General features: G+C 39.9%; 1 protein-coding gene and 1 long non-coding RNA gene across 4 annotated transcripts in view; one reads left to right on the top strand and one right to left on the bottom strand.

The window, feature by feature from the left end:
- The window catches only part of Stom (stomatin), a 29689-nt gene extending 11050 nt beyond the window's left edge, over positions 1 to 18639 (bottom strand). The window contains exons 1-4 of the mRNA XM_027944948.2: positions 18519 to 18639; positions 5039 to 5142; positions 3809 to 3881; positions 2784 to 2866 (exon numbers count right to left, since the gene is read on the bottom strand). Of these exons, the coding sequence (XP_027800749.1) occupies positions 2784 to 2866; positions 3809 to 3881; positions 5039 to 5142; positions 18519 to 18579 (321 nt within the window). The 5' untranslated portion in view covers positions 18580 to 18639. The remainder of the gene's footprint in view (positions 1 to 2783; positions 2867 to 3808; positions 3882 to 5038; positions 5143 to 18518) is intronic.
- Positions 18131 to 21976, top strand: part of LOC114100301 (uncharacterized) — a 111413-nt gene continuing 107567 nt past the window's right edge. For all 3 annotated transcript variants that reach the window (XR_011704153.1, XR_011704154.1, XR_011704155.1), the window contains exons 1-2: positions 18131 to 18347; positions 21672 to 21766. This is a non-coding gene — a long non-coding RNA (uncharacterized lncRNA). The remainder of the gene's footprint in view (positions 18348 to 21671; positions 21767 to 21976) is intronic.

Consider the following 21976-nt stretch of genomic DNA (forward strand, 5'->3'; position numbering starts at 1 on the left):
TTCAAGACAAAGTCCTTTGACATCTGGCCCTATAATACCTCTCTGCTCCCTGCTCCTGCACACTTCATATCAGGCCACATGTGGGTTCCCTGCATACGCCAAGTTTGTGTCCCAAGACTTTTATGCTAGTACTGTCCTCTGCTTGGCTGTCCTCTGCTCTGTCCTTCACAAAGAGACTGGCATGTTTCTAGTCATCATTCAAGTGTCCCTCTCTGTGCAACTTCCCAGCCCCACCTGCCAGAGTCAGCACCCTCCCCTGCACATCCGCTGCACTGTGCTGGAGTAACATTGTTTAATGGTCCCTCCACTTCTATATTAGACTGTGCATTTCTTGGGGGAGGTTTTTCTTTGTATCTCTAGCACTGACAGAGCGCTTGATACATGGCAGGTGGTCAGGAAGTGGGAGATGAACCAAATTGAAATGTGGTCTCCGGAAGAATGACGGGTGAAAAGCACAGGCGTGAAGTCCAAGCCCTGGACTGTGCTTCCAGCTCTGTGTATCTGCCCCCGCCCCCACCCAGGTGACCATTAGCAGTACTTTAAGCCTCTGACCTAGACATCCCTCTGTGGGGCTAATAATAACTGCCCAATTTTACCCAAATTTCTGTTAAGATCAAATAAGGGGCTGGGTTTGGAGCTCAGGGGTTGGGCACTTGATTGGCATGCGTGAGGCTGGGTTCGATCCTCAGCACCACATAAAAATATAAATAAAATAAAGATATTGTGTTGGGGGGGTGGGGGCTGGGATTGTGGCTCAGTGGTAAAGTGCTCACCTAGCACATGCGAGGCCCTGGGTTCGATCCTCAGCACCACATAAAAATAACTAAATAAAGATATTGCGTCCAACTAAAAAATAAGTATTTTAAAGATATTGTGTCCATCTACAACTAAAAAAAATATTTTAAAAAAAATTTTTTAAAAGATCAAAAAGAAAGACATTTGTGAACAAAGCCCTTTCGAAACTGCAAAAGAGCCGTGTAAATAGAAGGTAATTACAATCATGTTGCTATGTAGCTGTTTGGCCCTGCCAAGCATCAAAGCAGTCATCTTTTTTTTTTTTTTTCTGTAATCTAAAAATACCTATAACTTGGAAGAGAAATGAGGGATTTCAGTATATTACCATCTTGTGTCAAAATTATTTCCCATGATGTGATGGGAAAATGAGTGTCACTCCTAAACAGATTCCTGCCACTGCGACTCTGCCACAGCTGCTCTCAAAGCAGCAGCTTCTCGACTGACTGTTTATGGCAGGCAGAGTGTTTATCTTCCTTCACAGTAAGTTCACAGGGGATCAGCAAAAGGAGAGCTTGCCAAGTTCCAATCCACTCTGGCTCAGCAGCCTGCAGGGAGGAGAGAGCAGCTGGAAGGCAGAAGCTCCCAGCAACCCAGCCAGATGCCTGCACTGTTTACAGAGGAAAATGCCAGAATTCCCAGCAACCCTGGAAGGGGCTCCTTCTGAGAGTCAATCTTTCTTGAAAGATGGCTAAAAAAAAAAAAAAAAAAAAAAAAAAAAAAAATGCAGAGAATAATGTGGAGTTCTCAGGCTTGTTCTTATAAGATGTGGGTAAAAATGATTTCTGGCTTCATGAAGTATGTGTGGATTAAAAAGTCTGACCTCACCAACTATGTGGATCAGTACCAACAAGGGAGTCCCTGAGTGGGTTTCTACCTTTTGTGACAAGAGAAGGCAATGTGGCCAGGCTCTGTCATCATGCTAAGGATCTGGCCTGTGGCCAGGAAACACAGACAGTACCATTCCATCCCTCTCTTCACCAGGTTCACAGGTTTTTTGTCTGCAGTGGTGACGGTGCCTCCTGAGACATGGGTCCCAGGACAGCCATCGCTTCCCCAAGGCCAAGGTGGAGCTAATGTAGAATGCATTTAGCCCTGGACATGGAATCTGAAGGGCTGAAGTTCAGTCCTCATTCTGCCCTCTGTTCTGAGGGATTCCTTTGTCTCACTGCAACTATATTCTTTCTAGGGATTCTGTTGTGAGTGTCAACTGTGACAATATTTGGAAAGTAGTAAAAAAAAAAAAAATGCACAAAATAACTACCAATATATCTAAAATGCCAAGTGAGTACTTCTCATTATTTGGCTTCTAACCAATTTATCTAGAATAAAGTCAAGAACCTTAAAAAGGGAAAATATTGGGGCTGGGGTTGTAGCTCAGTGGTAGAATATTTTCCTAGCATGCATAGGTCCTGGGTTTGATTTCCAGTATCACAAATGCATACACAAAAGAATGATGAACAAGGGCTGGGATTATGGCTCAGTGGTAGAGCACCTGCCTAGCATTATGAGGCACTGGGTTTGATTCTCAGTACCCGCATATAAATAAATGAATAAAATAAAGGTCCATCAACATTTAAAAATAAAATTAAAAAAATATTGACCTAAATAGGATTCTCTACCTGAAACCTATACAGAATTGTGGTAGTAAAATCATGACAAGAATGGTGGTTTTAAGCATTACACTTCCATTATCATTACACTGTTTTTTAATAATAATAGCAAGCAACATATAGTGTTTGCTATTTATTGGATGCTGTCCTAAGCACTTCACATATACTATCTCATTAGCTTTCACCATAACCCTATAAAGTGGACCCTACTATTATAACCTTCATTTTATAGATGAGGAAACTGAGACACAGAAATTAAAGATCTTGCTCAAGATCACGGAGGTGGAAAAGGGGAAGACAGGACTGAAAGCACATGCCTCTCAGTAGAAAGCACATTTCCACTGATCCCTCATTTAGCCACACAGAAGACAGCCTCACCTCCTGAGGAGGAATGTCAAAGGAGATGGTTCTCATGTCTACTTTGATGAAGCTGTCCGTGCAGGGCAGAATAAAAAACAGACCTGCAAGAAAGATGCACAGAGCATCAGACACCCACACCTTGTCAGCTCTCTCCTCCGCTCAATTCTGATTGAATCAACCTCATCAATGGAAGCCACCAGACCATCTTAGTGCATGAGCCAGAAGCCTGACTCCTCTTGCTTACTGCCCACTCTGATTGTCCCCACTAGGGCTCTATACCACTGCTGCTGCACCTCTTCCTTCACTTGGATCAGTGTGATTGCTCCCAAAGCCACCTTTCTCTCCTACAACCCATTTCCTAAGCTGCAAGCAGAGTGCTCTTTCCTAGGATACAAACCTTGCCCCATCCGTACTCCTGCCTGACCTGCTTGGGCTCACCTACTCAGCCAGGTCCCTTCTCTTCATCCCCTGCACTCTGACAGGACTGAGCTGGAGTACTTCCTCCCTACACTGCTACACACTTGTTGCTATTTCTGCTGGGAACAGTCAACACCTTCATGTGCCTGAGACTCAGCCAAGCTGTCACCCCAGAAAGCATGGTGTCACCTATTCCTAGTTTGGGGCAGTCAATCTCCTCTGAGTTCTGTCTTCTCAGGCCTCTGTGTAGCTACTTGATCATAGTATTTATCATGTAAAATGTACTAGCTGTTTCCTTCTTGGTGTCCCACTGCTAGATAATAAAATCCTTGAGGGGAGGGACCATGTTCTAGCCTCCCTTAAATTCCCAGAGCCTAGAATACACAGGAGCACTGTCAACATCTGCCAAAGGAATAACTAAAAGTCTTTGGTAGAATTCTCTGCTCAGACGTCCATAGCTATAGCTATTCTGGCTCAATATAATCTTATCAGCTCCAATGGGAAGGGGAACAATAGACTGGCTCTAGAACCGCCGCTACTGAAAGGCAACTTCTGCTCCCTTAGAAATCACATCAGTAAAAAGAACTACAGTCTCCAAAAAAGCAACCCAGAATCCCGGTACTAACCAGGTCCTTTGGCTCCTCCTTGTAAAATACGACCCAGTCTAAAGATGATGGCTCTTTCGTATTCTTTTATAATCTGGAATAAAAACACGGATGATAATTTAACATGAGGAGTGCAAACATTTATATGCATAGCTTCTTAAATATATTTTTGTTCTAAAAAGGTTAGACGCTTCATTATTTCTTCCTCTATATCCAGATGATGTCTATAAATAATATGTTCAATGTTGTCCAATGCTCTCCAAGCATATCCATTTACTATTTTTGACTGATTATAAAAACAATAGACACTCATTGCATAAATTTGGAAAGTACAGAATAACATATGGAAATAAATTCATTACCTTACTCTTTAGTCATAAATATTATTATTCAATTACTCATTTATTCAGAAAAAGAACTTACTATTTTTCTTCCAATACCTTTGTTTTAATTAATTAATTTTTTTTCCAGTGCTAGGTGCTTTACCACTGAGCTACATTAATGTAGCTTTTAATTTTTTGTTCTTAAGGCAGGATCTTCCTAAATTGCTGAGGGTGGCCTTCAACTTGTAATCCTCTTGCCTCAGTCTCCCAAATATCTGGGATTATAGGGCTGTGTCATTGAACCCAACACTCTGATACTTTTAATTATAATAATACATTTATCTGAGAATGCTTGGAGCCTATGTTATATTTTTAGGATTATGTAAATGAAATCATTTATCCAAGAATTAACAACTTTGTAGAAAAAAAAAAAAAAAAAAACCAGCATGAGAGCACTTTACCATGTGCCAGGCTCTGCAGTAAGTAAGTTTGGCACACTAGTTCATTTAATTGTCACACCTGCAGAGTAGATACTGTTATTTCTCCCATTTTACAAGTGAAGAAACATGGCAAATATTTCCAAATGTTTCCTTTTCCTATATATGAAACAGTTTCTGATTACAAAAGGCAATGTGTGCCTCACATGGTAAACAGCAGAGCCAGCAGTCAAACACCGCCCCCACAACTCTGGAGAACTTGTTCTCAAAGGCCACCTCAAACCCCTGACCCAGAATTTCACCCCCTGCTCCCCACCATGGCATTGGGGATGGCACCCAAGGCCTCCTGCATGACAGGCAAGCACTTGACCATGGAACTACATCCCAAGCCCTGGCCCAGAAAATTTTTAATGATGATCCACACAGACAAAGCAGGCTTACATAGGTAGGAGTTTAACCCCTTTGCTGATGTGAGTGAAATGTTCTTTTACCTTTATGCACATCCATATTGATATGGGAAAAGTTATAAGCGTGAACAGGAATGAGACAGCCACCAAAATCCATCCACAAGGTCCAAGGCCTGTACTGGGGCTATCTGTTGAAAACAATAACCGAGCAGCTCTTATCACTGTTATCAGCCTGATCACCCCCAGCTTTGTCCCTGCTATTCACTGAACCTCATGTGCTTGGCCTTCTGCCAACTGCTTCACTCGAACTTTGAACTTTCCCTGCTCAATTCCCATTCACCTCTGAAATGCAGGTATGTTACCTTCCCTGGTCTACTTACCACCAATACTTCCCCACATTACTCGTTACTTTCTCCAGCAAACATTTATTAAGAACCTCCTATTTCCTCTGCCCTGTGCTTGGTACTAAAGCAATAACAATAAATAAAACTCAGGCTGGGGATGTGGCTCAAGCGGTAGCGCGCTCGCCTGGCATGCGCTGGGGCCCTGGGTTCCATCCTCAGCACCACATACAAACAAAGATGTTGTGTCTGCCAAATACTAAAAAATAAATATTAAAATTCTCTCTCTCTCTCTCAAAAAAAAAAAAAAAAAAAAACTCAGTCCCAGCTCCCAAAAAGGATCAAGTACAGTGGGGAAGAAAGACAGAATTAATTATAATCCTAGGGAGTATGTATAGAGTATCTGTTAGGAATATCTTGAAAACACAGAACAGGGCCACGCACAATACAGGTGACAGTGGAGTGGGATGGTGGGGACAATGGGAGCTGCTGTCTGTCTGAGGGTTTCCTAAAGAAAGGAAAAGTATGGAAAAAAAGGAAGAAGGAAAAAAAAGGGAACTTTAGTCCAGGGTATAGCATGATTCAAGGTGAAAACCACTACATATGAGAAAAATTGTGCAGAACTTCCTTTTAAAAATGACACCAGCAAAATATGTCACTGGGTCTATGAATCATCATTTATTATCCATATCCTAATCTTCACAAAGGTTGCTTCTGATTCCTAACTACTGAAAATAAGGCTGTAATGAGCATTTTCCTACACAGCCTTCTGCCCACATTTCAAACTGTTTCCCTTCTCTGTGTGTGAAAGAGGGTATCTGTCTGGTTCCAGAGAGTAACATACACCCTACTGCAAAAAAATTCAGAAAAATAATAGTGAGAAAAGATACTCAAAATCCAGGGATAAGAAATGCTCTGGTGGATTCTTCTAAACCTTTTCCTTGTACATACAACAATATTTTAAAACCAAATAAAATCTGTAAGCTACTTTTCTCTTCTTTTGTTATGTTCTTTTACCTGCTTCTTTAGTCTCTGTAGCTGTTTTGTACTTTTCCTGTTTTTGTTTTAATTCTTTATCAAAGTTACACTTGCATAAAATTTAAAAAGTCAAACATTCTATAAGATAAATGAAAAAAGGCCATCCCTGCTTGCCTCTTCCCATTTCTTCCATCTCAAAAGTAATTGCTCTTTTGGCTAAGTATTTTAGTATTTATCTTCATGCTTTTAAATAATGTGTGTGTGTGTGTGTGTGTGTGTGTGTGTATGTGTGTGTTTTTAGTACTTTGTGCTTTTACAGTTTTTTAAAAGTATTTTTTTAGGTGTAGATGGACACAATACCTTTATCTTATTTGTTTACTTTACATGGTGCTGAGGATCGAACCCAGTAACTCACACATACTAGGCAAGTGCTCTACTGCTGAGTACAACCCCAGCCCCTGCCTTTTCAGTTTTAAGAATTATAGACATTATGGTTGCTGTATGTATATAGGTAACTCTATGACCAGTGTGATTCTGCAATCTGTACAATTAGAAAAATGAGAAATTATACCCCAATGATTCAAATGTATGAATTGCCAAGATCATTGTAATGTCATGTGTAGCTAATAAAAAAAAAATTAAAAAAAAGAATTATCTATTAATTTTCCTCTATGGAGAAACATTTAGTTCTTTTCCTTCTCCCTCCCCCATATGCACATACTTACTCCTCCAGCATAAGTACATCATCATTTTGGTTAGATGTATATAAAATGTTACATTACCATGAATATGCAAATGCTATTCAAAGCTAACTCAAGACAGTATAGATAATCAGCTTTCTTTTTTTAAATATCTTTATTTATTTACTTTTATGTGGTGCTGAGGATGGAACCCAGTGCCTCACATGTGCTTGCTAGGCAAGCGCTCTGACACTGAGCCACAACCCCAGTCCCTGATACTTACCTTTCTTTTCCTGTACAACTTTTTATTTTTACTTTTTGTAATGTTTGGTTTTCCCTTTGCTTAGTCTTCTATGTACTTTTCCCTGTCCAACCTCAAGCCCTTCATCCTTGTCTGAATCTCCTTCCGAAACAGTCAGGTGGTCTACTGATATCTTCTTCTGAAGGAAGTCTCTGGGAGCCTGGTGCGGACTCCTCTCTTCAGGTCTATACAGTCATCATTCTGTGACTGCCCTGCGCTGTCATTCTGGGAATTCACCATTGCCTCTTGTGTTGGGTTTTCTATTTTCTCCATCTAGTGTCTTCCTGATTTTCAGTTTGTTTTTCCTTTCTTGGAGACTATAGGAACTGAGAAGGCCAGATTGATTTTTTAAGGCTTTTCTGCCATTTTTTCAGGAGCTGTTTTGATGATACAAGTTTGACAGGAAGGATAGAGGCAGGCCTCCATGTGTACTACTTAGAAGGAAGTGCAAAAAAGCAGTGAGACAGGCTTTGGAAAAACAGGAGACCAAGAGATATGCAGAGGGTGCAGGCCAGGAGCATGGGAGAAGAGGGGGCCCATGCTGGCTCCCAGGGCAAGTGCTCTGGAACACAGGATTAAAAAAACAAAAACAAAACAGAAACACACACTGAGAACCTTGGTCATATTGAATTTGTAATTTTTGATTCTGTGTCAGAGAGAGGTTAGTGTCCTCATGCATAAAGTGACATAAATTAATCCTGGATATTAAGCTATAGTTTTGGGGGTACAGATATTCACTGAGCAAATATTCAAAGCTGGGCCTCCGTGCTCTTGTGGAGAAAGCCCTGTCAGGCATTATCACAACTGATAACACAGGAGCGGATCGCAAGGGTGTTCTATACCCTAGGCATTGTGTAAAGTTACTTGAGACGTGTGTAGACGTGTGTATCATTTAACTCTCACAATAGCCCTGTGAAGCTAAGTATTTTAACCAATGATGTAACGAAACAACCTCACTTTCCCAAGGTCACCTAACAGAGCACTGGGGATTCAAATAGAAGTCACTGACTCCAAAGCTCCTGTTCTAAATCTCTGATCTTTCACCACTGAATTTAAAGACCTCATTAGAGATGTTTTCAAGTTTGGAGCACTTTCTTGATAAAATGTCCAAACTGGGATGGCACGGCAGGAGTTTCGAGAATGAAATCTAATATTCTTCGGAGGAAGCCCTTTTAATTCCAGCTGTGCCTATTTATAGTAAAAGACAGATTCAAGGCTCTGTGCCAGGCTCTGGCCTAGATTTTGAGTGAAACAGATTCCAAACAAGCAACAGATTGGCCACAAACACTTATCTGACAGCATTTGGTGCTTTCCAAACTACTGCCTCAGGTCTCCCATATTCTAGGCAAAGTACATAGCTCTGTGTCCTGGAATTACTACACTGAAGACCCCTGAGGGCAGAGATGGTTCTTATTCTTTTTTCTTTCTTTTTTGGTGCTGGGGATCCATCCCAGGGCCTTGTGCGTACTAAGCATGAGCTCTACCACTGAGCTATACCCAGCACTTCTTGCCTCTTTCTGTATTTCCAATGTCTAGCACAGTGTCCTGCAGAAAGTGGGCATAAAATAAAATACTTCTTACCCAGCTTTCCAGCTAGATGTGTTTTTTTCTTTCCTCTAAATCCTGACAACACTTAAAAAAAAATCTCTCTATGGCACTTAAATTTAGGCTAATACTTTAATTTCTTGTGTATTTATACCCCTCCTTAGACTGAGCTTTCCTGAGCAAAGGAGTGTGTCTAGGTTTGAATTTCAATTCTGCAGCTTCTTAGTTGTCTGATCTTTACTTCTTTGAGCCCTAAGTTTCTTCAACTATTAAAAAAAAAAAAGGATTATTAGGCTGGCCTTATAGAATTGAGATAGTCCTCAGTAAATATAGATGATAGTTTTCTGTAATTCTTCCATTTGACTCAAGTGTTTAAATCACCATAATGAAAAATGGAAAAAGAGTTAGTACTTAACCTAAGAGTGCTCTACCACTGAGCAACATCTCAAACCCTTTTCATTTTTTGAGAGAGAATCTCCCTAAATTGCCTGGGCTGGCCTTGAATTTGCAATTTTCCTGCCTCAGCCTCCTGAGTTGCTGGAAGTATTAGCATGCACACTGACCTCAGGACACTTGATTATATATATTTATATAATTTGGTATCAGGGATTGAACTCAGGGGCACTCAGTCACTGAGTCACATCCTCAGCCCTGTTTTGTATTTTATTTAGAGACAGGGTCTCCATGAATTGCTTAGCGCCTCGCTGGCTTTAAACTTACAACCCTCTGTGTCAGCCTCCAAAACAGCTGGGATTACAAGCATGCGCCACTGCACCTGGCTGACTTTTTATTTTATTTTTTTAATGAAACTTCTTAAATGACTTTATTTGCCCCTTGCTTTATGCCATTCCCAGCCAGCATAGAATTGGCAAAAATACCCAAAGAGATCCACAGGGGACAAGACAGAAAGATCAGGCAAATTTGTTCTGTGCTGTGTTCATTGTCACATGTGTCACACTGGCTCAGTGGCAGAGCACTTGCCTCACATGTGTGAGGCACTGGGTTCAATCCTCAGCACCACATATAAATAAATAAAAAAGAAATGGTATATCAACAACTAAAAAATATTTTTAAAAAAGTATAAGGGATTGCAAATCAAGAGGAACAAGAAGTGACATGGATATTGTGAAAACTGGGCTTGCTTCTTCACACAGCAGACACTCGGCTAGAGTGTGCACATGCTGGGGAAATGACATTTTCTTATTCTCCTAATGCCTTCACAACAAAACTACCCCATTCACAACCCTCACAATCCTTCCCAAACTGGTTACAGCTAAAAAAGGTGTTTAAACCACATTCCCAAGAGGTGAGACTTAGACACTGCAAGGCTGATAAGTGAACCCCAGTCACCTGCCATTCTTCCTTACCCACCCAGAGAGGAAGATCCACTCTCAGTCATTTCATGAAATTCCTGCCCTTCAGGTTTCCCACTCACTACTTCAGAAGTGAATCCTTGGTAACAGCTTTACCAGGTAAATGACAACAGGCAATCTGTATTCCTGAGATATTTTGGTTGATATACTTGTCAAGTTAGCCAGGTGCAATACTCTTAAAGATTAGGGATCTGATGATACTAGGTTGTAAATACTACTTTGTTAGGTTTAGAGCATTTTTTTTTTTTCTGCCAAGATCTTTCCTGAAAGCTGCATTAGAATACATTTTTAGCCAATCAAAGCCAGGGTCTGGATACAAGCCTAGATATTTAAATTTCTGTACTGAGCATTCAAATTAAGCTTATCTCCAGGAAAATAATGTTTTTAAAAATATACTTTTATAAAAAGCAAAATAGTCACTGTAACAATTAGAGATTACAGCTCAATGAAAACTTATGTATACTCTCATCTCTGGATGGGGTGATACATTATTTAAGCCTTTTGTATCTTTCCCCCACCACAAGTGGAATAATGGAATACTGAATGATTTAAAGTTTACACCCCACATACTGTGAACATCTTTTCATTCCAGGACATAATCTTTATCATTATTAGTGGCTATACAATAGTCTATTGTTGCGTGTGATGAACGTTTAGGTTGTGTCCAAATTTCTCAACTAGAAACTCTGCTGCATTGAATATGCTTTTAGTAAAGTTTCTGAAATCCTTATTTATGTGTTATGTAAATTAATTTTGCTGAAAAGATGAAATAATACAATTAAGTTCCTCTCATTCTGGTATCTTTTATTACTACCAATAGCAACTACCATTTCTTTTTTTCTTTTTTTTTAGTACTGGGGATTGAATTCAGGGTAACTTCACACTGAGCTATAGCCCCAGTCCAATTTTTTAAAAAAAACTTTTAAAAATAAAAATACATATTTTAGTTGTAGATGGACATAATACCTTTATTTTGTTTATTTATTTTTATGTGGTGCTGAGGATTGAATTCAATGCCTCACACATGCAAGGCAAGCACTCTACCACTAAGTCCCAGCCCCACAATTATTTATTTTGACACAGGGTCTAATTAAGTTGCTGAAGCTAGCCTCAACCTCCTGAGTTGTACAGGTCACTATGCCTGGCAATAACTACTATTTTTCTGTTTTTAAAAAAATATTTATTTTTTAGTTGTAGATGGACACAATACCTTTATTTTAATGTGGTGCTGAAGATCAGACCCAGGGCCTCTCACATACCAGGCAAGCACTCTACTACTGATCCAGAACCCCAGCCCAAATGACTACCATTTCTTGAATATCTAATATATGTTAGCTCATCATATACACTATTTCTAATGCTTACAAAAATCTGTAAAATATTCCTCCTGGATACCTAAAATAACAAAGCAAAAGATCTGTGAAGAAACCAAACCAAACCATAAAGCAGATGAAAAAAGAGAAGTTGTATAGTAATTTGTGTTGGATCAGCTTTTAAGGAGAAGCAGTGACACATTCTTTCTAAGATCATAACCCAGGCCAATGTTCAGAGCACTGTATGTTGTCAGCCATCCTATAACAGCACATTTCCTCTAAGATATATTATACTTGTCACGTCTGGAAGTCATATGGAGTAATAAATCCCATGAATCATTGGGACTTAATTACCCTGAAGTTCAAAACACACTGGATTTCCTCTTCTGAGAAAGGCCAGAACCACACCTTTCACCATGGCTAAAAACTGGACTCCAGAATCATATTCATTATTGCACAAAAAGAACTGGATGGGCTCAAGAGTTATTGAAATAACCTCAGTTGCAACATTTAAAGGCAATCTTTTCCTTCTCCTTCCAGAGTGTGTGAAGCACTGTGTTATAAACTGTCAACAGTGTGGTCTGGGTGGGGAAAGATAGGATGGTTGGGAATTTTATCTCAAAACACATGCTATCGGTTTTAGCAGCATTTTATAAGGGGTAATAGTAGGTCAAAATAAAAGGTCTAGGCAGTTTTTGAATTTTCTTCTTAAAAGCAATTATATTTAGGATATGAGTTCTTTGGGGCCATTATTATTCCATATCAGAAATTCTACAGCAGGATTGGGCCAACGGCTCCTGTAAAGAGCCAGAGAGACATGTTAGACTTTGCAGACCATCAAATCCGCTACCACAGCGTGTGAGCCCTCACTGGCAAAACAGACATAAGCGAACATGGCTGGGCTCCAATAAAACTTAATTTATGGACACTGAAATCTTTCATAGGCAATGCAACATTATTCTTTCTGTTTTGTTTCTTAAAGCCATTTCAAAATACAAAAGCTATTCACACCTTGTGGGCCATACAGAAACAGCCAGCCAGCCAGGTTTGCTCCACAGGTTGTTATGACCCCTATTCTTGTTCTATGTCATACAGTTATTTATTTGTGAAGGAAGACTTTCATAAATTAAACAGTGCGCTTGATCTTTCTTCCTGCTATTCAAATAGGGATGTTTTCCAGTGCCATAGTTTCTCTCCTTTGCTTGTTTTGAAGCAAATCTTCCTAAGATCTGACAAATAAAATCTCAAGGTAAAAAATAGTTAAAAGGGTCATTTTCAAATGGAATTTTAGGAGAAAGACAAAGAAGGGAAGAAAACAGTAGAAAAGAAGGAAAATAAGAGAAACAGGAGAAGAGGAGAAAAAATAAAAATGAAGGCTGCATCCCACAAAGAGACAGATGAAAAGACAGAGGGGAGAGAGGGCAGAGGTTAGCACATGGTAGGGTCTCTACTTGGAGATCACAGCTTGCAACTCATCGAGACAGAGGATTTCAAAGCAAACAAGCCTACACTATAACTGGTCTTTCAAATGATTATTTTCATTAGGCCCAGTTGTTATTAGAAAGCCCTTATTCTTAAATCTCCAGGGAAGAAATTATTCTCTGGCCCACAATGACTTCAAGCCAGAAGCTATCAAGTTAAGAGCCATCTGAAAACTGTCACTTTCTCTCTATCATAAGCCATCTATAGCTACTGATGACGCTAGTCCAGAAGAACTGATTTGACAATGCACTACATGGTTTAAATTACAAAGCTTAAAAATGTGTTTACCATGAAATATTAAGGCAAGGAAATGGACTATTTTTTAAAAAGATTTTCAGCAAAATTTGAAACAAAGGGAATCCCTTTGCTTGGCTTAAAAATAAGGAAATTAAATAAGCATAAATATTCTATTTCCAAAACATTTTGAAGACTTTCTGCAACTTTCTTTCATTTGAATGTTTCAGACCATAAAACAGGAGGGAAAAAATAGGTAAAGGAATACCAATAATGTAAAATTTGGATGCCTACATCTTTCTAAGCTGCTATAGATCATTCTACTCTGCTTAAACAATGTTTACCACACTTATAAATATCTTATTCAATGCCTGTCCTCTTCACAATATTGATCCTGTTAAAACATGTAGCATCATAATGGCCTCATGGGAAAGTACCTTATCTTTCTGTGCCTCAGTCTACTCATCTAAAAACAGGGTTAACAAGAGAGCCTCCTTAGAGGGTGAGTGTGATGAGGAAATGAGCTAATATGGAAGACACCTAATGCATAATGGATGCTCAAAACACATTTGTTAAGTAAACAGTTGTTGAATGGTGAATTAAACCTGTTTCTTTGGGAAAGAAAAGAGACTACTTATCACATAAGACAAACTAACAACAAGGGTAAAAAACTCAGGCAGGGAGACGGACAAGCTGAATACAGCCTATGTCTGGAAACACCAAAACATCTATGTTCATAAAAATTGGAGAGAAAAACAATTTCATAATGGGTATTAAGTTCATTAAATTTAGAGGAGGCCCGAAACACATGAAAATGGGACCAAACCCTCCTACGTTCTAGTGCTGTTTTGTTCCCAACTCTTTTATTTGGATATCTTAGAAGCATACATAATTAAGTTATTCTCATAAAAATAACCTCTTTGGAGGGTAACATTACTCTCACTTAAAAATGGAAAAGGCGAGCCTAAGGAAACTAGATCAGAAGGTTCTGGATTCTTTCCTGAAGATGCATGGTTAAGCAGTAAGATTTTGAAGTTTTGGTATAAGATTCTAATTCTGCCACTACATCTTTTCAGCAGTAAAATAGGAGAAAATGGTGGTAATGATTTCACATAGTGTTATGAAGATTAAATGAGAAAATAGGTAAAGTGCTTGACACTTCGAAGTGTCCAGTCAGTGTTGGTAAATATTATTATTACTACAACTTTAAGATCATTATTGATCCCGTTTACAGGAATAAACTTTTTATTAAGTGAATTGTCTTCTGGGACCTATACACCATGGACAAAATATCAAGACTTAACAATCTGCTTGGGGACTCTATCTCTGGAGGAGAAAAGACCATGCTCAGGGTGATAAGTCAGAGTTCTAAACTTCATTAGGCCATCTGTCCTACAAATCTTTCAAATCTTTCCCTAAATTTGAAGGCTTTTTCAGTAGTACTCCAAATATACTGTTTTAAGTTGTAGGTCTAAGTAATTGTTAAGTTTTTTATTTTTTTGTTTTCTCCACTAAATAATATCTTAAAATTTTTTTATTTTAAAAATTTCAAAAGGACATGTTTTCACACTTGATACCTAAATTCCTGGGAGATAAATAGGGCAGTAAGATCATGCCCAATATATAGATGAGGAACTGGCTCTCTGGAGGTTGAGATTTGCCCAGGGTGACCCAGACAGTAGGCAAAGACACTGGGTTCTCAATAGAGATCTTTTCATTCTAAATTTTACCCACACTACACTACACTACCTTCCTGTAAGTGCTCAGAATGGTGGACTAGTTTGGTATCATTTAATTGTCTAACTTGAAGACAGACATTTTCTTGGTTGTATCTTCAAGGCCAATCTACTGAAATCTCAAGGCAAATGCTATGCTAGGGGTTCAAGTTTTTTTTTTTTTTTTAAACTAGTCCCAGAGCACAAAGATACAAAAAGATTGGAGGAAAAAGTCCATCAACAGAGAATTAATACTTTCTCCTTTTTATTGACTGGGATCTCTAACTTCTTTTTTTCCTTGTTATCATAAATGAGGTTCCTTACTAGATATATTATCTTGACAATTACAGTCCCTTCTCTGTTAGTAACACAAACCGAAATAGTCTAGTTATAGTAACAATATGTAATAAAGAATGTGACGGTCACACCCTGAAACCAACAGTTTTGGGTAGAAGAAACACTAAAACAAGTTGTCGACACTAAACAAACATTTAGTCATGTGATTTAGTCTCCTTTTGCTTCCTTTTTCTTTCAACAAATGTGCTCATCTATATGTACTTGATTCGGAGCAATTACAATAAAGAAGGACATAGTCTATTTTCAAAAGCTCTCATGGCTTTTGGGGGTAATGAATAAATCAAATGATAATTATAACACTATGTAATAAATATCATGATAGAGGTTTACACAGGATTCTAGGCAGATATAGAAGTGTACAGTTTTTTATGGTTACAATAGTTTTTAAGAAACTGTCTTCTAGGGCTTAAAAAACTGATTTTTGTATTCCATCTATGTCACTTTATCAACATCTTCAAAATTTTTTTTTCAAAGCTGACTAGGCAGTCGGTTTTTATAATGTAAAATTTACACTATTAGGTGGTACCAAGAACATACTTAATCATTAAAAAAAAACCCACATAAGTGACAGTTTTTGTGGTGTTGGGCTTTGATATTTGAGTTAATTTCTGATCACTACCAGTTTAACTCAGATTAATTATTGAAGAAGTCATGAAGTTCTCCCCAATCTGATCAGCTATAACAACTGAAATAAACAAATCAGTCCCATGATTCTGCTTATTTTCAGTGATTCTCCCAAAGGATTTATCCTGTTGACATTCTCTTAATTATAATGATATATTTCTTTGCAATACACCTGCATGATTTCATTACGAAGTAAATGTACTGGCTTTAGGAAAATCTAGTCCTGTCCTGGGTTTGGTTATATTTACCTGCCTGGGACTAATTCCCAAAAACGTCAGGAGATAGAGTTTGGGTTTATGAAATTCCACTGCTCCCCTCAGAAGCAGTCCTCTGGAGTTGCCTTCTCCAAGAGGTCTTGACTGAAGCTGGGTTCCTCTGGGCTTTCTTTGCTTACTTTCTCTCACTTTCAGTGAAGTCCTAAAGTTAGACAAGACCCTGAACTTTGGTATTCATGTTAGAGAGTTCTAGAATGGGAAAATGGTTTGGAAAACCAGATAGACTGGGTTTGAAACCCACCTCTGAAATATGAGCTGTTTTATTTTATCACTGTCAGTTTCCTTATGGTAAAATGGTGAATAATGACATTTTCCTTTTGCACCTATTGCATAATTACAAGAGATAAATGTTTGTAAACCACTTAGGCTGTGTTTGGCACATGACCAACATTCAAGAAATTCTATTTAATACATTCTAGAAATAGTTTTCCTACCAGTGCCCACTTTTTGAGGTTTACCATTTAAAAAACAAGAAAAAGTGACTGAGCAAAATTTCCTCTGTATGTGTACTTTTCCAAGAGGATTAATTTGTTTTCATCAGTTTTTTAGAAGATTTCTATCTAAAAATTTTAAAAAGTTAAGTGAAAAAAAAAAAAAAAAAAAAAAAACTTAGAAGTAAAAAACTGATATGTGACCATGAGAAAACTAAATGAACATTAAGTACAAGATCATGTTTATTCCCAAAGAACTCCAAACTGTTTTGCCTACCTAATTAGGAGAACAGGGTACAGAGGAAAGGATCCTATCCACCTTCTTATCTAGGAAAAGACAATGAAGGAAGAGATGGTCCTGTACTCTTTTTTCCCTGTTTAAATCTGAACTTAAAATTAAAATTTAAAATTTGGCTCCACTAACCTTAACTCCAATAGTGCGACTTTAAGTAATTTAACCTCTTTGAGTATCAGTTTCCTTGAATATAATGTGGTGACAGGAATAGTACCTACCAAGTTGGTTGGGGGCATTCAATAAAATAATGCATATAAAATATGTGGCACTGATCTTGAGCTATTTAGTGTTCAAAATTTTTTATTTTTATTTTTTGCTATTATTCTCTCTCAGTAACTCTCAATGTTCATTTGGGAAGCTATCTCTATAAGGTGTATAGTAGATAAAGGAACTGATGAAGATTTCTTTAATTCGTTCTCTTTTTCTTTCTAAGGCTGATCTACACCACAGCCCTCTATAATTTTTTTTTCATACTCCTGGGAAGGAATTAAAGCCAGAGATCCCTGGGCAAGGAAATGGCACTTAAATTAGGCAGGTGGACAAAGCTGGCTTTACCAAAATAAGCAGAATAGATGATTCCAATACAGTGTTCTTTGTGGGGTGCTGGAGAAGCCACCCAGCCCCCTAAGACTGCTTTCATTATATCCTCCTGTTTGAAATTCCATCTTTAGAAAGAATTCCTTTGAAATTCCTAAGGGCTCCTAAGAGGATAGCAATACTCCTGGGAGGGTTATCACCTCTTTCCCTCCACCCTAAGGAGTTAGCCAATAAAGGCTCAAGGTGGAAGCTCTCTCATCAAAGGCACTAATTTCTTCACAGGGGAACAAGATTGCCACTCACAGTTCCTGCCTTCCAGACAGGGAAGACCCTAGTCTCCTGGTGAGGGTCCTGAAGGAGAGTTCCCTAACACCAAGAGTAAAGTGGAGTGGGGCAGAGGGTGGAGCTAGAAGGGGAGGGAAGAAAGCCAGAGACTCCTTTCTTTTGCAAATAAGGCCTACTAAGTGTGGGGAGCTGGAGCTTTGCATCTTACTATGAAAAAGGCCAGGTTCTAGAAGTGGGCAGTGGCCGTAGCGTGCAGGGGTTATGATCATGTCCAGAGGGGCTCATATTGGGGGCGGTTGAAGGCTGAGTGGAGGAGATGGCCTCCGAGGGGTTGGGAGGGATAGAAAGGGGAGTGGACAAGGAGTGATAACACGGGAGTCTCCACTCCACCAGTCTCTGGCTGCCAGTTACTAGTGCGTTTCCTCGACCGCGTGGATGGCACAAGATAAGGAAGCGCTGGCATCTGGCCTGGCATCCGAAGACCTAAGAATAACAAGCGCTTCTGCACTGTCTGTGCATTGAAACGCCCCCTGCCTTTGGCGCATCCACCGCGTGGAGGGCCAGGATGTGCCCTTTGTCCTCCCCCCACATCATGTCGAAATCATGACCCCCGGACTGCAAAACAAGGTATGAGAAAACTCGGGCTTTGAGAAGCGTTCGTGCATCCAAAAGCGGCGGAGACCAGCCCTGGATCTGGGTTGTCAGACCTCGGAACTCAAGCTGCAGGCAGGGGCTTGGTCCCTAGAGGAAGGTTAAGGGTTGGGGGACTCTCAGGCCTCTCCGGGGGCGTGGACTCACCCTTGAAGGAGTCTGGGAGCCGCCGGGCCTGGGTTTCCTCGGTGCGCCGTTTATCAGACATGCTGCCTGAGCTGGAATCCACAACCACCCAAGCCTGAGCCTCCGGGAATGCAGCAAGCACCTCAAGGGGCGCAAGACCCAGGCTGCGGCCCCGCCCTCTCCTAGGGCACGCCCCTCTCCAAAATCAGCCAATAGAAGCTCAAGAATGAGGAGGGCACGCCCCCGCTCCCCGCTCTCTCCCTCCCCCGGGCTGCGCCGCGCCGCGCCGCCTTGGCTTCCCTAGAGGTTCGGGCTGAGGGGCGTGGCCTGAGCGGTGTGGCGCCCCCTGAGGCGGAGCCGGCCCCTGAGGCAGCGCGGGAAGGGAGGGGCGGAGGCTCAGGGTGTAGCGGAGGCGGCTGGCGGGCTGGCCTGAGGAAAAGGTGAGAAATAGGGAAAGGAGCCCTACTGGGTGGAGTTATTAGAGAAAGGCGCCTCCTCCAGCGGAGGAATTAGCGGAGAGAAAATGGCACCCCCCGGCGACGGGACGGGGTCACTGACACGCCCAAGAGAGCTCGCTGAGGCACCCCCTGAGCCGCGAGGGCGGGTGGTGAGAGGGGAAGGGCCCGACGAGACCACCCTCTAGCCAAAACGCACGAATTCGAGTGAGGTGCACTTGGCTGTATTCAAACAAAATCGTTTTTGAGCCCCTGTCCTTTGGCGGTGGTGTGCGCACTGCTGGGGATGCCGGACCGGGCGACCCGCGTCGCCTCGTGGAGTTTAAATTCACCTGGTGGCGGGTCTGTCACCAAGAAGCAAACGGAGCAGGACACCTGGCGAAGGGCGCTGGGAAGGGAGTGAAGCGGGAACCTACTCTGGTTAGATGGATAAGGGAAGGCTTCTGTAGGGAGGTGGCCTTGAGATGAGAAGAAGCCAACCTCGGGAAGGTGTTGGACTGTGCAGGAGGGGAAAAGGGGGAATCCAGAGAGAGGGAAAAGCACATGCAAGGACATTCCCAGCCTCAAGCTTTCTCGGTCGGGGGTTGTGACTGAAACATCACATTTGAAAACGACACTATGTTTTAATTTCCATGACTTGTCCTAATGCAAACTGTTCAGGGTATGCTAATGTACACAAGAAGGTGCACCTTTAAAACAATTTGTTTTGAATCAAGTACAGAATTACTGGAAGTCACAAAGACAACAGAGAGGTCATACTGTACCCTGTACCCAATTTCCTCTGTAGTTACTTATTACTTAACTATAGTCTCAGGGCCAGGAAGTGTACAGTGGCACAATATAGTTATATGTCATTTTATCATATGTAGATTACCAAGGTAATCAAGATACAGAACTATTTCATCACCACAAAGATCTACCTCGTGAGAAGCATTAAAAAAATGCGTCCAACATTCAGTTGTCTCATAGCAGCCACCTTGTGGGTGCTTAGGTCATGAAATGGTAGACTTTCTCTGATTTTATGGCTCTGGAGACTTGAGGCTGTCAGAAAGGAAACTGGAACGGAACGTGTACAATCAATAGAGAGGTGTTAAAATGATCTTTGATTGAGGATGAAGGTGATGTAGTTTCATAAAAAGCCTGATTCAGAGCTTTCAAGTTGACTTCCAGTCAAATGGGGCAAAGAACTGTTTATATTCCTGAAGATGTTATATAATTCATGCAGTCACTTTGCTATTAGCCTTCTGAAGATAAGGAGAGAAGTACAATAATTTAATGATCCTCTTCTCTTAATCATTCTTGATAAAGTGCACAGCTTCATTTTTTCCATTCTGCCTCAAATAAACCCCAGAGGCATGAACTTCCTGTTTATGCTGTGGTTCCCAGGAACAAGGAGGAAAACATGGGAGAAACCAAGTAAACCCTTCAGTAGAGAAAGGCTTGATTGCAATTGCATATTGCAAAGAAAATATTTGGGTTTCATTTTTGCTGGAAAGAAAAATGATATTTCAAAATGAATTCAATATCTGTATGCCTCCCTGCTACGTCAGTTCAAGTCTCAAGGCAATCCCAACAGCGTCACTTCTGAAGCTTCTCCCTTTGGGACAAAGACTTTAGTAAACACTTGTTGGCTGGATTCAGATTGCATCAGTTCTAGAGCTAATTCAAGGCCCCAAACTAAGAACAAGTTTTGACTTGATCTTCAAATTACTTTCAGAGTAGTTGAATGTTTCTAATTTTGATTTAAATATGTTGACTTCCACTTGCCCATGAAACTTGTATATTTTGGCTTTCTCAAAGTATTCTGTATAAATATATGTGTTTAATGCACTTTTAAAATAAACATTAGCAACTCTCTTCCTTTAGATTTTTTTGAGGAGTGGGGTACCGGGGATTTAATTCACCGGCACTCGATCACTGAGCCATATCCCCAGCCCCATTTTGTATTTTATTTAGAGACAAGGTCTTACTGAGTTGCTTAGCACCTCACTTTTGCTGAGGCTGCCTTTGAACTCAAGATCTTCCTGTCTCAGACTCCTGAGCCACTGAGATTACAGGCATGCGCCACAGTGCCCTTTAGATTTTTAATCCTAAATTTTCTCCCAGTATTGACTTGAAGTTAGAATTTTTTAAAATAACCTTATATTTTAAAAATGAAAACACATAAAATTATAAATAAATTGAAGGGAGAATTACTTATAATCTTATCACCTCAAAAGTGTTATTGTAATTTTGGTGAATTTTTCCTGTAATTTTTATTTAAAGAATATTTACATGTAGTTGAAATCAGAACATATATTCTAGGTTAATTTTATATTTTATTTTGCTGTTATTTGTCTACCATATTTAGGTACCAAATTAAGTATTGATTGATGATGATAGTGATGAAATTATGACATAGAAATGGAGTTGTGAGGATGTATCATGAATCCATAATTGAATAAACCAGAAGGAAATTTAATTAGTCTTTTTCCTGTGCTAATGCTTCGATAAGAACAACATGAAAGTCCTTACTTATTTTTTCCTTGAAACCTCTAATCCAGGCTGTTCTCAATGCCTTTAATGAAGTCAGCTAATCTGATACTTTGTGGCAACAGTGATACCAGCAGTTTGTGACATTCCACCCAGGATGGGACTAACAAATATGGTCTGTTTCTCTATATGGATTAATTTACATTTATTGCATTATAGTGAGGTTATTGTCTTATCTCTTCTACAGGAAATTACTTCAGGACTTGAATCATCACAAGAGTTTCACTAGAGGATTTTATACATTTGGGGTGTGGAAGCAGATTGATTATATCACTTTACCTGGTAAGATACTAGGAGTCCTGGTCCTCATGTCTTATGAAAATAGAAAGTGTTACTGTAACATTGGTGGTATTTAATAGTTATCTAAGAGAAGAATCTTATAAATGTTTTTTAATTTATGAGTTCACTCAGAAAATATTTATTAAACACCAGCTATGTGCCAGGTATCATACTAGGTGTTTGGGATATATCAATGAACAAAAAGACAAGAAT

Source organism: Marmota flaviventris, chromosome 13 (assembly GCF_047511675.1).
Source record: "Marmota flaviventris isolate mMarFla1 chromosome 13, mMarFla1.hap1, whole genome shotgun sequence".
Classification (NCBI taxonomy): Eukaryota; Metazoa; Chordata; class Mammalia; order Rodentia; family Sciuridae; genus Marmota; species Marmota flaviventris.